Genomic DNA, 14,297 nt, shown 5'->3' with positions numbered 1-14,297 from the left:
GACCTGACCTGGGCGCATTTTGCACATGTCCATGGAGAGGTGGAAAATTCCACTTGTGAATGTCTTCTTGATTTCAGCGCCCCAGACCTGACCTGGGCGCATTTTGCACATGTCCATGGAGAGGGGGAAAATTCCACTTGTGAATGTCTTCTTGATTTCAGCGCCCCATGCCTGACCTGGGCGCATTTTGCACGTGTCCATGGAGAGGTGGAAAATTCCACTTGTGAATGTCTTCTTGATTTCAGCACCCCAGACCTGACCTGGGCGCATTTTGCACATGTCCATGGAGAGGCGGAATATCCTGCTTGTGAATGACTTCCAGACTTAGAATATTTTGACCTTCCACTTCAGGGATGATTCTTCAGATTTAGCCATTTTAGACCCCTGCCTGTCTGCTTTCAACTTTCCAGATTTAGAAGTGATTGTGCATGCTGACTCTCCGTTGTCTGCTAGCCTGATCCTGCCACAAATAGACTTTCCCGAAATAGAAACTTTCCAAAATCAGAGTTAGAGCCCAAGACAGGGCGCAGGATGCTTACTAAAAATAGAAATTTACTAAAAATAGAAATTACTAAAAATAGTAAGTTTGATTTTTGGCAAAATGGCGACATTCTGGGACTCGAAAAAATCTCTAAAAAATAGGGACTTTCTAAAAATAGGAAGTTACTCTGTTTGGGCTCAAATTTTGTTGGGAGGTCCCCTGAAGGGTCCCGACTCCAGTCGTATGCTTAGTTTTTCCGAAACCCTAACAGGAACCCCTAAAATCTAGGACAGAAGGCAAAACCCTAGAAAAAGGACAAAACAGGCCCTAGACCTCACATAACTTGCTTGACAGAGAAGCAGATTAACCCCAATTGATTCCCAAACACCTGTAACGCAGAGAGATTGAAGAGATTGCCACTAACACACACAAAAACGAAAGCCAAACGACCAAAAGGGCCTAAAAGAAAAGGGGGGTCCCTATTTGGGATGGGGTGATGTGTGATTAGGTCACAACAAGACCAGGGGCGCACACCTTGCAACAATCCCCCTAGCGCAAGCGAGGGGTTTGAACTTGTGACCAAGCTTTGATACCACTTGTTACAAGTGCGGTTGCCGTTTCACCAAAAGATCGACCTGTTAATGCCCGTTACAACCACTAGACTTATAGAATTCACAGGAGGCGGTTAAGCCATGTTGCAAACCCGAGTGTTGCGCTGCACAGCACAAGGAGACCAAGGGCGCACACCTTGCAACAGTCCCTGGGATGGTCGGATGTCCTCAGAGTTAGTCCGTGGTGTCCCCCATTTTTGGGGAAATTTCCCTTGTTTTTCTACAAATTGGGGACAGCTTGGAGACATCCCCTAGGCGATCCTGCGTCCCCAGGATAGGGTCGGGTTTTTTAGGCCCAGGGACATGTACCCAAGTAATGTAGTTATTTATGTATCTCATGCATTATTCAAGATTATTTTGTAGATTTCTCTAATTTTTTACCTTTGAGTTTTGCCAAGACCAAGTTTTTAACCTATAAACCTAATAGCCAACAACATTTTGAGTTGAGAACATAGGACTCATAAATTTATTTATTTTGTTTAGTGTCTTTATTATTTCCCAAATTCCTACTCATAGTAAACATGGATTGGTTTTTTGTCAAATTTTCTCTTTGGCCTATAAGCCATGTTAGAAGACTTCAAAGTTAATTAGTGTTATCTGCGGAGAGGGCTCTTATCATGTGTTGTTGGTAGCTGGCTCATATTGTCTTTGCACCCATGCCCAATTGGGTAAGGAAATCTCTCTTTCCTGGGTGTGGGTGTGCATATGTTAAGACTATTGGGATGAATGATTCCTCTTGTGACTAGGTGTAATCCCCAGCTCATGGTACAGCTAGCTTGTAGCAAGCCATGAGTAGTCTCTGTTGGAGAATTTCTGCATAGCTGAGTATTGGATTGATTGCCCCATTAAGTATGGGTTAGGATTTAAGCCTTGAACCTCATCAGATAAAAATCAAAACATAATTAAGAGTGCAACTACAGTGACGGCATGATGGGAGTTTATGTTCCTTGTTTTTATTATATTTTTGCTGCAAAGCTTTCATGTTCATTATCTTTTATCAAACTTTTGGTGTAGTCCAGTGGCCAATATAATACTAGGAACCATGTTAAGTAGCTCTATATTGGCAGGTTCTTTTCCAAGTTCTCTGTGTGCCTTGCATAAGATTTCAACTCTGCACCGTTTGACAGAAGAAAACTCTCCACCAGTTACGATAAAAAATGACCTCAGACTCTATTCTTTTATCACTCTAAATCACACCCCTTTGTACAGCTAGCCTGGGTCAGATTTCATCCCGCAGGGATCCTGTGGCAATGTTAACCGAGTTCAAACCCTGCTGAACATGTGATCTATGTTAATGTGGCTGGAAACTGTGATAATGTTGGTAACAGGAGGACAAGGTTGGCTGCAAGTCCACACAATTTTTCACAGAAAGAAATCCCTCAGATTCAGATTTTAAAATAAATACTAAATAATATATTGTATTCTTGATGTCACATTCTCTATGAATTAAAAAATGGCGGCAGTGAGTATTTCCATGTACCAATACAAAAATGCATAGGGGTAGCCTTGGTCAGAAGTGTTATATCAGCCTACACATTTTGAACTAGATCTATCTATAGACTATATGTTAATTGGTCGACTGTTTCACCATTCAGTTCAACATAGGTATGCATCACTGTACATTTCAAGGCATGGTTAATTCATTTAAGGTCATCATCTCGTTTAGGAGTAGATGATTGGAGTACTGCAGATAAAAGACCCGAGTTTAAAGCAATGGACTGGTATATGTGGACACCTGTCTCACAGTGGCATTCCCTAGAACTTTTATGTTTACATCTTCAACGAATGAATTTTGTAATTGCTAATTCTAGTTACATTTGCCAATCATTGATTACAAGTCTAATCTCTGTGGAGATACTGCACACACGATACAAATCCAAACATCCCAAGAAAATTATCATAGCACACACAATACTAATCCAAACATCCAAAGCAAATTATCATCTTATACAAAAAAACCAGGGCTACAATCATGTAGGGTGCTTGGCTGACCATTTCTTTGCTAATTTTTGTTTATCCTTCTTGAAGCTTCTTGTCTGTAGCAGTCCGCATTCTGCATGCATCTCTTCTCAGATGGGCTTCATTTCTTGAGTATCATAGGGCTGTTTCAAATCAATTTTATTTTGTATATCTACATTGTTTCAACATGAAGATTGCAGATTTTATGAGGGAGGTTTCAGAAGCAGAAGCTAAGATGCAGAAAGCTGAGCTGGCTCTTGTTACAACTAGAGCTGGAAGCAGTACACGGGACCTTTCAAATAAGTGGGGAGAATCAGAAATTGATGAAGATGCAGAGCGCATGGAGTCTATAAAGGCATTGACTGTATCTGCACTGGTTGGCACATTTGCTAGCATTCCAATTGCTTTATTCCAAGCAGAGAGTATTGGAGGACTTTTCATTAGAGAGGCAATAGTCTTCATTAGCTGTGCTTTGTTTGGGGTGACTTATCGCTACACTGTAAGAAGAAATCTAGAAAACATTCAGTTGAAAACGGGAACTGTAGTAGCATTTGGCCTTGTAAGAGGTAATAAATTACAATGCATTGATGTGATAAAAAAACTTTTAGATTTTTTCATATTCATTTCATAGCAAGCTTCAAGGTTTGTTGTGAATGTAACCTAAAATATTCTTTATCCAAATACAGGCCTTAGTCGATTTGAGGCTGAGCTCCCTGTGGATTTTGATGTGAATGCTATACTTTTACATGCTCCAGATGCAGCATTCATGGTTGGTGAGGGCATACTTGTTTTTATTGCTGCAGCTATTGCCTTGGACTATTTTATGAAGATAGACTTGTTGAGTCCTTTCCCTTCAAAGAAGAATATACTTTCTTGAGAATGAAATAGGTGGTTGTCAAGAATTTTTAAAAGTCTATATCATGTTGTTCTCTTTTGATCATTGATTTCAGCAATAAGATATTTGGAAAGTTGTATATCATAAACGCTATTGATATTCTGAAAAGAAGAATGTAAATTTTGTAATTCAAAATAATTGTGCCAACATATCATTCTTGATACTGAAGAAATATGGTTGGAACTGGAAACAATGTTTTTTTTTTTAACTTTTTTATCACATCCTTCTCTAGTAGATTAAAAACTAATACATCATTAAACCAAAGTGTACTTCAAGGTATGTTTAAATTCTTTTTAAATATATGCCTTTCTTCAAACTTTCCCAGAAATTACATGATAAACTGTATCAGTCACTTTGACAGGTAACTAAAATGAAATTTGCCAAAAATGAGGGTTGCAGATTAATTGGTGATTTCAAGGTCATGCTAAAATTTCTGAAAATTAATTTTGGAAAAATATGCTAAAAGCAACAATATTTTTATAGAAAACCCTGAAGGGGTTTTATTTGAAAAAATAAAATTAAAGTATAAATCATTTTCTCAATTCCTAAATTCTTCCTGATTCTTTATAATTTTTCATAATTTTCTTTTTTTTGACTCAGTATGATTATATTCAGATGATGACTTCTGCTGCCAAGAGGCATAATTACACCCCACATCAAATTGGACTTTTGGTCTGTATTGGTGGGTGGATGGATGGATGTTACATTGAAGTTCTACATTTTTACAGATATGTAGCTCCTAAAAATATTTTCAAAAGGATTGCTTTTCAATGAAATAGCTTATTCAAGCCTAAACATTCATCCAATATGTGCCAAGCGGTGCATCCAAAAGTCTTGAAGTGGCGACCCATCACAATATAAGTCCAAAAGCATAGGGATTGACACTTTGAATCCTTTGGATACCTCTCAACACATATCAGATCCATGTTAAGATGGGTCTGTGATGGTGTCAACACTGGTTGGAACTTGGAACCGACTGAATCATAGGTTTCATTAACTCAATTTGTTCGATTTCATTAAGGGTATTAGTGTTTTCTAAAGGTCTTGGACATTAAATTGCTAGATTAGTACGGGAAAAAATGTCCTTCAAAAGTCTTTCTCCGGCTGCATCTGGAAATGAGCAATCATGTTTGATAATTGATAGTTTTAAGAGCTTTAATACATAATGTCTATTCTTCTGCAATATACAAATGTATTAGGTGACGAATTGAACAGCATAGATGTCATGTCCCCTCTCTAGCGCCGTTGTAGCTCAGTAAACAACTAGCTAAGTGTAAGTTTTCCTCCAACACTTATTCGATTTTAGTGAATAAAGAGGAGGTTGTTTTCAATAGGGTGGCGGGGTCCATGTTCACTTAAGTGACTCCTGATTTTCAGTCATGAGGATGGGGCCATTGCAATTCATTATCCAAACATTTTCTTTAGATTCCTTATCCTTTATGGAGGGGGCGCTAAATACATAATTGATGAATATTTTTAAGGGAAAAGTATTATCACTGGAATTAATTAAGAAAGCCACTTGATTTATAGGAATTAGGGTGGGCGTGGATTTTAGGTCTGATTGTTTTCTTAAGGTTGGAGAAGAGTTAAGGCGGGGATATTATTGATGATTCTGATTTTTATTATTTCTCTTTGCTTGCCTTGGGACGAAAACCCCATGATGACCAGCGTGGACAGCTACCCAAGGTCTGCATGTTAGTGTAACTGCGTGGGATCAACATCCAACATCTGTTGAGGATCACAGTAGTTTAATCAACCATGAAGTTCATGATTTAGGAAGTCCACAACTCATTCTAGACTTCTAGAAGTCACCGAGTTCTCAAAGTTTCATGAAGATTTCAGGGATACAAACAGCTATCCCTAGACACTAAGTTTTGTGAGTGCTTTGGAGATTATGTAATAAGGTAGAACATGTCTTCAGACAGTAAATTTCTTAATGGTTCTGTTTATTTCATTTCTAGTTTATTTCCAGAAATCTGAAAATCAATAAAAATGTATTTGCTGCATCTAGCGTAGAGTTTTTGTTTGTTTTTGCTTGTCAAAGGATATTCAATGGTATTAAAGCTAGTGATCTTGTCAGCCTGTTAGGGTTTTAGCAACGCATGTCAGATTTTGCAGTTGCATGTGTGTTGGATGTTATTGCATGGCAATTTGGTGAATACCCAGATGATTGCATGTCAGTTTAGGAGCAATTTATGAAGAGGTTTACCATTGCATGTTATTTCCAAGCAGTCCTAGCTAGTGGATTTGCATTGCATGTCAATTTGGTGGATACCCAGATGGTTGCATGTTGTTGCATGTCAAAATTTATGGTTGCATGTTGTTTCTAATAAGCTACATGTCAGAATCTATGGTTGCATGTTACCAGTAATATGTTGCATGTTAGTTTGACTTGGTTCTATGCACTCCAGAGGAGTTAGAACTCACAGGTACAATACAAGGAGTAGGTCTGGGCAGCGAGAAGAAGCGAAAATTGACCCATTTGAATCAGAAATACGTGACAAAAGGGAAGCAAGCCCACTTAGAGATTTAAACAATCAGTTGGACAATTTTTTGACAATGTTTGCTCACCAACAACAACAAACAATGCAGCAGTTTCAAGACAGAATGATTGTAGCCATGGGACAACTGAGAACTGGTCGTTCTCGATCAAGGAGGTCTAGTAGCCATCATAGCCGTGATAGTAGACATCACAACCATGATAGTAGACATCATAACCCTGAAACTGGTCCTCATAACTGTGAAGGTAGTCGACATAGCCGTGGCGAGACAGGACCTAGAAACCAAGACGAAACGACTTCCAATGTCGTAAGGATAACAGACACAAGGTATGATCGACCATTGCATCCCAATTTCTTACCTCGATAAAATGGAATGGAGCCCATCCTGGAAGAAGAAGTAGACACTCAAATCATAGATGATATCTTGACGACACGAAATGAATATATGCAGTTGCTAGCTGATGTAAGGCAGCTAATGAACTTAAATCAGTTCATGAACCAGCGTAGGGACAAGGCTAGGAATTGTTTGGAAAGACTAGATAGGAGGCCTAGAGGACCAGTGAGGCAAACCTTCCAACCGGTGGAATACAAAGATGCCCTGAATAAGATAAATATACCAACCTTTGATGGAAATAGAGAATTATCAGCAAGATCATGGGTTCACAAGTTGGATACCTTCTTGACACTCAAACCTATGGAAGCAGAAAAAACAATCTAGGTTGCTACCATGCACTTGGAAGGGGTAGCATATGACTGGTGGCATCACAGACTCATTTCCCAGGATCATGCCATGATTCAATCATATGAAGAATTTGTTAATAGGTTGATCACCCGTTTTGACAGGAAGGATATAGAGGTATATTATAGGGAGTTAGCCCAATTGAAGCAAACCGAACAACTTGAAACATATATCAATGAATTCCAGAAGATTGCAGTAATGGTTCCAGATATGCCTCAGAAGAGGGTCACAATGCTCTTTGTGGAAGGTCTCAGTGACAAACTAAAAGGTCTAGTGAAAGCTCATAGACCTAGTTCGCTTGATGATGCTATTGATTTGGTAATGGATTTGGAGACTACAACTCCATATTAGCCTCCAAAGAAAGAGTTTAGCTCTTGGAAAAATGATAAAAAGGGCTCAAGTCAGTAGAAAAACACAAGTTTTAATCAGCCCAGAAGCATACCTTCAAAGGTTGACCAAGAGTCATGAAATGAACTATGGAGGAAGAAACTATGTTTCTCTTGTAAAGAGCCTTGGGAACCAGGACACCGCTGCCTTGGAAAAGGTAAATTTTATTTGATTGAAGTGCATTCAGAGGAGGAAAGTCAGGATGAAGTAGAGGACAGTTATGAGGTAAATAACACACAAGGAGATCAACCATAACAGATTGAGTTGGAAGACACTACTGTTAGAGAAAACCCACACATAACTACTCTTTCAGGCATTCCGAGAGGTAGACCTTTCCGACTGAAAGGAGTCCTTAAGGGGCAATGAATGGTATGTTTAGTGGACAACGGTGCCACTCATAACTTTATTGACGAGGGCTTAGTCAGTAGACAAGGACTACAAGCAGAAGAATTTCTGGGATTTAATGTGATTGTGGCAAATGGTTTTCCCTTGAGTTGTACCCGTGTCATACCACAGTTGAAAATTCAGATGGGAGACTATACCTTAATAGGAGACTTCTATGTTCTTGGTCTCAGTAATGTGGATGCTATTTTGGGTCTACAGTGGCTTGAATCATTAGAGAGGTATGTTTAAGACTTCAAACAGATGCAGTTAGAGTTTATGGTGGAAGGTAAGAAAACCATACTGAAGGCTATGGTAGATGGAGGACCAAGAGTGGTCTCAACAAAACGAATGGAAGCCCTCTTCCTCCATGATGGCATTGAGTGGGCAGCTCACTGCTTTGTTTCTAACAATGCTGCCACAAATAAGGAACCCTCTTACCATGTTGATATACAATCTATGTTAGATAAACATGGTGCGGTGTTTGGAGATATTCCTCTAGGACGTCCTCCTGATAGGGGATTTGAGCATGTGATTGAGTTGGAAGAAGGTTCAAAACCAGTTATAACCATTCCTTACAGGTATCCTCGTCACTTCAAAGAAGAGATCGAAAAGACAATTAAGAAGTTGCTAAAGATGGGACACATACGCCCAAGTTCTAGCTCTTTTGCATCTTCAGTAGTGCTGGTCAAGAAAAAAGATGACACATTACGTATGTGTATTGATTATAGGGCACTGAACAAAAGAACTATTAAGAATAGATATCCTATACCCAGGATAGATGAGCTTTTGGATGAGCTGCATGGTTCAGTTTTCTTTTCCAAAATTGACCTACAGTCAGGTTATCATCAGATAAGTGTGAGGGAAGAAGACATTCAGAAAACAACATTCGGCTGTCATTTTGGACACTTTGAATTCCTTGTCATGCCCTTTGGTCTCACAAATGCACCAGCAACTTTTCAATCTTGTATGAATCACGTTTTCCGTGAGCAGTTGAGGAAGTTCGTATTAGTATTTTTTGATGATATACTAATATATAGTAAAACTTGGGAAGAACATTTGTAGCATTTAGATACTGTTCTAAGTATCATGGAACAACAATCATTGTTCACTAAAACTTCCAAGTGTGAGTTTGGAATGTCAGAGATTCTTTATTTAGGACATGTGATTGGTGTTGAAGGGGTAAAAGTTCATCAGGAGAAGATACAAGCAATCGTAGATTGGCCACCTCCTAAGATCATTTCTGATTTGAGAGGCTCCTTGGGCTTATGTTGCTACTATAGAAGATTTGTACGAGGCTTTTCCCAGTTAGCTTCTCCCTTGACTGATCTTACAAAGATTTTCAGTGGTCTACAAAGGCTTAGGTTATCTTTGAGAAGCTCAAGGACATCATGAGCACATGTTCTGTACTAGCACTCCCTGACTTCACGAAGCCTTTCATTGTGGAATGTGATGCTTCAAGACAGGGAATTGGAGCAGTGCTGATGCAGGAAAGACATCCTATTGTGTTTGAGAGCGGAAAGCTCAGAGATCTAGAGAAATTGTACTCCACTTATGACAAAGAGATGTTGGCTATCATGCATGCATTGGCCAAGTTTCGACAATATTTGGTGGGTGCAAAATTCACTGTTAGGACTGATCATAATAGTCTAAAGTATTTTTTAGAGAAAAAGGATCTCAATGAACGTCAACAGAAGTGGGTAAGTAAGATTCAAGCATATGATTTTGAGGTGGAATATATCGAAGGAAAGAAAAATGTGGTTGCTGATGCACTTTCTAAAAGACCCACTCTATGTTCACTTTCAAAAATTTCTGCTGATTGGAAATCGTAGCTACTGTCCGAATACACTAAAGACTCCTTTGCTTGTGATATAGTGGATGGAAAGGTACATGATGATAGGTATGTCGTTGTGGGGGAAGTAATATATTACAAAAACAGGATCTACCTTGTACTGGGGTCTAGATTAAAGCAGAGAGTTATGAAAGCGTTACACGACTCACCTTTGGTTGGACATCAGGGGTTTTTCAAAACTTATAGGCAGGTAAGAGAGAGATTCTCTTGGAAATGACTTAAAGATGATGTGCTATAACATGTCCGTGAATGTTTGACATGCAAGCAGAATAAGGCAGAGCACACTTTTTCGGCAGGTCTTTTACAACCATTACCCATTCCAAAACATAAGTGGGAGGGGATATCTATGGATTTCATCACAGGAGTTCCATGAGTACAGGGAAAGGATTGCATTTATGTAGTGGTGGATCGACTGACAAAAATATTCCCATTTCTTCGCCATTGCTATAGATTACTCAGCTTCTCAGGTTGCTGATTTATTTTTTCGGGAAGTATTTAGAATGCATGGTCTCCCTAAAACCATTGTCAGCGATAGGGATAGCAGATTTATCAACATTTTTTGGCAGAAGTTATTCCGCTTGGCAGGGACAAAATTGACACCCAGTACCAGTTATCACCCTCAAACGGATGGGCAGACCGAAATTGTAAACAAATGGGTTGAAGGCTATCTTAGAAACTAAATTTCAGGACATCAACGTGCTTGGGTCAAATGGTTGCATTTAGGTGAGTATTGTTACAATACTACCTACCACATGACTATTGGGATGTCTTCGTTTAAAGCGTTGTATGGGTATGAAGCTCTATCATTTATAGATTTGGTTTTTGATGATAGCAAAGTACCCCGAGCAAAAGAAACCATACAAGGTTACCAAGACATTCTCAAAGCATTGAAGGACAATATCTCACAGGCTCAGAACCAACAGAAAATGTATGTAGATAGACATAGAGGCGAGAGGACCTTTCAGGTAGGAGACTTGGTTTTCCTACGCTTGCAGCCCTATAGGCAGTCTTGTTTGAAAAGCAGTGGAGCGGAAAAGTTGAAACCACTGTTTTATGGGCCATACAAGGTACTGAGGAAAATTGGATGCATATGAACTTGAACTTCCAACAGGCAGTAGGATCCATAATATTTTCCATGTGTCTTGCTTAAAGAAAGAATTGGGGCAGCAGATAGTTACCTCTCCTGAATTGCCACCATTGGACGAAGAGGGGAAGTTAACTCTTGAACTCGAGGGTATTGCAGATTGGAGGGAAAAGAAGTTAAGGAACAAGACTATTCGTGAATATCTAATTAAGTGGAAAGGGTTACCATTGGATGATGCTTCTTGGGAAGGTGAGGAGATACTACAACATCCAAACCTATGATTGCTTGTGGACTAGCAATCTTGGGAAGGGAGGACTGTCATGTCCCCTCTCTAGCGCCGTTGTAGCTCAGTAAACAACTCGCTAAGTGTAAGTTTTCCTCCAACACTTAGTCGATTTTAGTGAATAAAGAGGAGGTTGTTTTCAATAAGGTGGCAGGGTCCATGTTCACTTAAGTGACTCTTGATTTTCAGTCATGAGGATGGGGCCATTGCAATTCATTATCCAAACATTTTCTTTAGATTCCTTATCCTTTATGGAGGGGGTGCTAAATACATAATTGATGAATACTTTAAAGGGGAAAGTATTATCACTGGAATTAATTAAGAAAGCCTCCTGATTTATAGGAATTAGGGTGGGTGTGGATTTTAGGTTTGATTGTCTTCTTAATGTTGGAGAAGAGTTAAGGCGGGGATATTATTGATGATTTTGATTTTTATTATTTCTCTGTGCTTGCCCTGGGACGAAAACCCCATGATAACCAACATGGACGACCACCCAAGGTTTGCATGTTAGTGTAATTGCGTGGGATCAACATCCAGCATCCGTTGAGGATCACAGTAGTTTAATCAGCCATGAAGTTCAGGATTTAGGAAGTCCACAACTCATTCCAGACTTCTAGAAGTCACCGAGTTCTCAAAGTTTCATGAAGATTTCAGGGATACAAACAACTATCCCCGGACACTAAGTTTTGTGAGTGCTTTGGAGAATATGTAATAAGGTAGAACATGTCTTCCGACAGTAAATTTATTAATGGTTCTGTTTGTTTCATTTCTAGTTTATTTCCAGAAATATGAAAATCAATAAAAATGTATTTGCTGCATCTAGCATAGAGTTTTTGTTTGTTTTTGCTTGTCAAAGGATATTTCAATAGATTTTCTGATCAACATATTTAATGACTATCATCTTATTGAAAAAGGTCTTGGCAAACGAATTTATAAATTTCAAGTCATAATGATTGAAGTGCTTGTAATTGTTAGCTGTGTTACTTGAATTCATCGAATGGTAGGCAAGGAAAACAAACATTTAATGTTTAATAGGACCCAAACTTTACAATGACACAGATGTCACTGAATTTTGCATGACTGGTAGAGATTGACAGGATAGAAGATTTCTGATTAGGGCGCCTACATAAGAAATCGACAATTACAGTGGTAAGCTAGCTACGCATGGTTATACAATTGTTTTTAGTCTTAGGTAGTTTAAATTCAATTTGCTACTTTGTTACAAGTCCTATGCCATTTTGTTTTTAAGGCTTTTTCTATCCAAGAAAAGTATTTATTTGAAAATAAATTGGTTGCTCAGGCAAACTTGAAGTCCTAAGCATTGTTTTTGATATCAATGAAATTACAAAACATGCTAAAATATCAGTATATTTCTTGGATCGCCTGTTTTAAAGTTTTATATCCTCATGAATTTCAGATGGTTTTGCAATGTGGAATGCATGCCAATCAGGTCATTCATCATGCACACTTATTCTGTTTTCTAGTTTTAATATTCAAAAAATGAACTAGGCTATATGACATAGATTTCTTAAGATCAAGAATCTTCTTTGGCACATGAATAAACCCTTTAGTTATGTCTTGATGAGGTGTTTGATCGTCTTTCAAACACTCAGCAAGTTGTTTGTGATGGGCTACTTTTCTTGAATGACCGCCATGAAGTTGTTTCAAGTGTGGCTAATGATAAAGCATTGAGTTGTGAGTTCTACAAAATACTTTGGGATACTCTTGGCCACGATCTAGTCCAAACTTATCTAGAATCTATTCATCCAAAATCCTCAAGCAACCATTTTCATAAAGGAAACACAAATTCATTAATCAAGTGGGCAATCCTTAAATAGATATGGTTTTTCTAACTTGGGGATGTTATCAGAGAGGTATAAGGGTTCTACCATACAAGTTTCAAATTATTTGGTGTACTGCCTTGCAATATCCTAAGTGTTGAAGTGTCACAGTCAGTCTAGGATGCTTTGTTCTCATCAGTTCAATGGGTTTCTCTACTTGCCCTAGCACAAAATGATTAGATACTTCAAGAAATGGTTGTAGGGATGTTTTGGACAGTCAACATTGCTCATATCTTAGTTTGTATGATGTTTTTGGTCTCTCCCTGGTGGCACAAAGGTGTACAATTGGCAATTTTGGTGGTGGTGTTGTTGATTGGGTTGACAATCTTGTTTCCTTCATTTGTAGTTCGATCCTGACCTACAAATCATTTGTAGGATGTGTTGTGATGTTTTTGGGCCCAGTTATGCTTTGGGTTGATCCACAACTCATTTCATTTCATGGAGCATGTGTTTGAAGTTGACCCATGTAGTATTACACATTTCATCTAAAGGTCATCTTGGAGCCAACATAATTGGTGTTTTGAGATGTTGTGGAGGATATAAATAGAAGAAAAAATCTTTTGTGATGGGTATCAATTTAGCAAGATGGAGTAAGTGTGCGTAAAGGGGACCGTTACATCCACTTATGTCATCCACGTATGTCAGATGCAACTTTTATGGTAGTTCATGTTCATGTTTTTAATTGCACTTTTTCATGTATCTTGTTATCAGATTGTGAATCTCCTTAGTAGGTCTGCGCATCTTTGTATCCTGCTCAACAAGTCCATCATGGAGCAGTGAGCTTCCTTAGGTAGTGAGCCTTAAAACAAAATTGTAAACCTTGTTCATTTGTATTGTGAGATAGCTCTCATTGTGGTTTTTACTTCATTCAATTTTCCATGTAAAAATCTTGGTGTCCTTGTGTTGATTTTTGTGGTGCATGTTCTACTTTCAGTTCTTCTTTCTGCAAATCTGATTTAATGTTTATTCTAAGAATGGAACGATTAAGTTTAGGTAAATGTTGATTCACCCCCCCCTTCCCCTCTCATCATTTAGGTGTGTTCAACATTCATGAAATAAAATGTCAAGTAGATTAGTATAGTGCCATACCAAAAGGGGTAATTGGCTTGATTCATCTAGGCGACATTCTCTAAGAGCTCCTCTCTAAAGTTTTTCCATTCCGCCATCATTTGGTAGGTGGTGTGTATAGCCATTGTTGTTGGAAATCCCTTCTAGTTTGTAAAATATACCTTGTAGGTGGTGACTTTAGTGGTGTATAGAACCCCTTTATTTGTGATATTGCC

The 14,297-nt window shown here is 38.6% G+C and overlaps 2 protein-coding genes across 2 annotated transcripts in view; both read left to right on the top strand.

The window, feature by feature from the left end:
- LOC131068815 (uncharacterized) overlaps positions 1–4,149 on the top strand; it is a 40,069-nt gene extending 35,920 nt beyond the window's left edge. Inside the window, exons 2-3 of the mRNA XM_058004091.2 lie at positions 3,245–3,617; positions 3,738–4,149. Coding sequence (XP_057860074.1) covers positions 3,245–3,617; positions 3,738–3,928 — 564 coding nt within the window. The 3' untranslated portion in view covers positions 3,929–4,149. The remainder of the gene's footprint in view (positions 1–3,244; positions 3,618–3,737) is intronic.
- A 6,409-nt stretch (positions 4,150–10,558) lies between these two features.
- LOC131860257 (uncharacterized) overlaps positions 10,559–14,297 on the top strand; it is a 36,468-nt gene continuing 32,729 nt past the window's right edge. The window contains exons 1-2 of the mRNA XM_059214641.1: positions 10,559–10,873; positions 10,959–11,139. Of these exons, the coding sequence (XP_059070624.1) occupies positions 10,559–10,873; positions 10,959–11,139 (496 nt within the window). The remainder of the gene's footprint in view (positions 10,874–10,958; positions 11,140–14,297) is intronic.

The sequence above is a fragment of the Cryptomeria japonica genome, chromosome 11 (genome assembly GCF_030272615.1).
Source record: "Cryptomeria japonica chromosome 11, Sugi_1.0, whole genome shotgun sequence".
Classification (NCBI taxonomy): domain Eukaryota; kingdom Viridiplantae; phylum Streptophyta; class Pinopsida; order Cupressales; family Cupressaceae; genus Cryptomeria; species Cryptomeria japonica.
The sequence above is the reverse complement of the archived record's forward strand: the minus strand, read 5'-3'. Positions and strand labels throughout refer to the sequence as shown.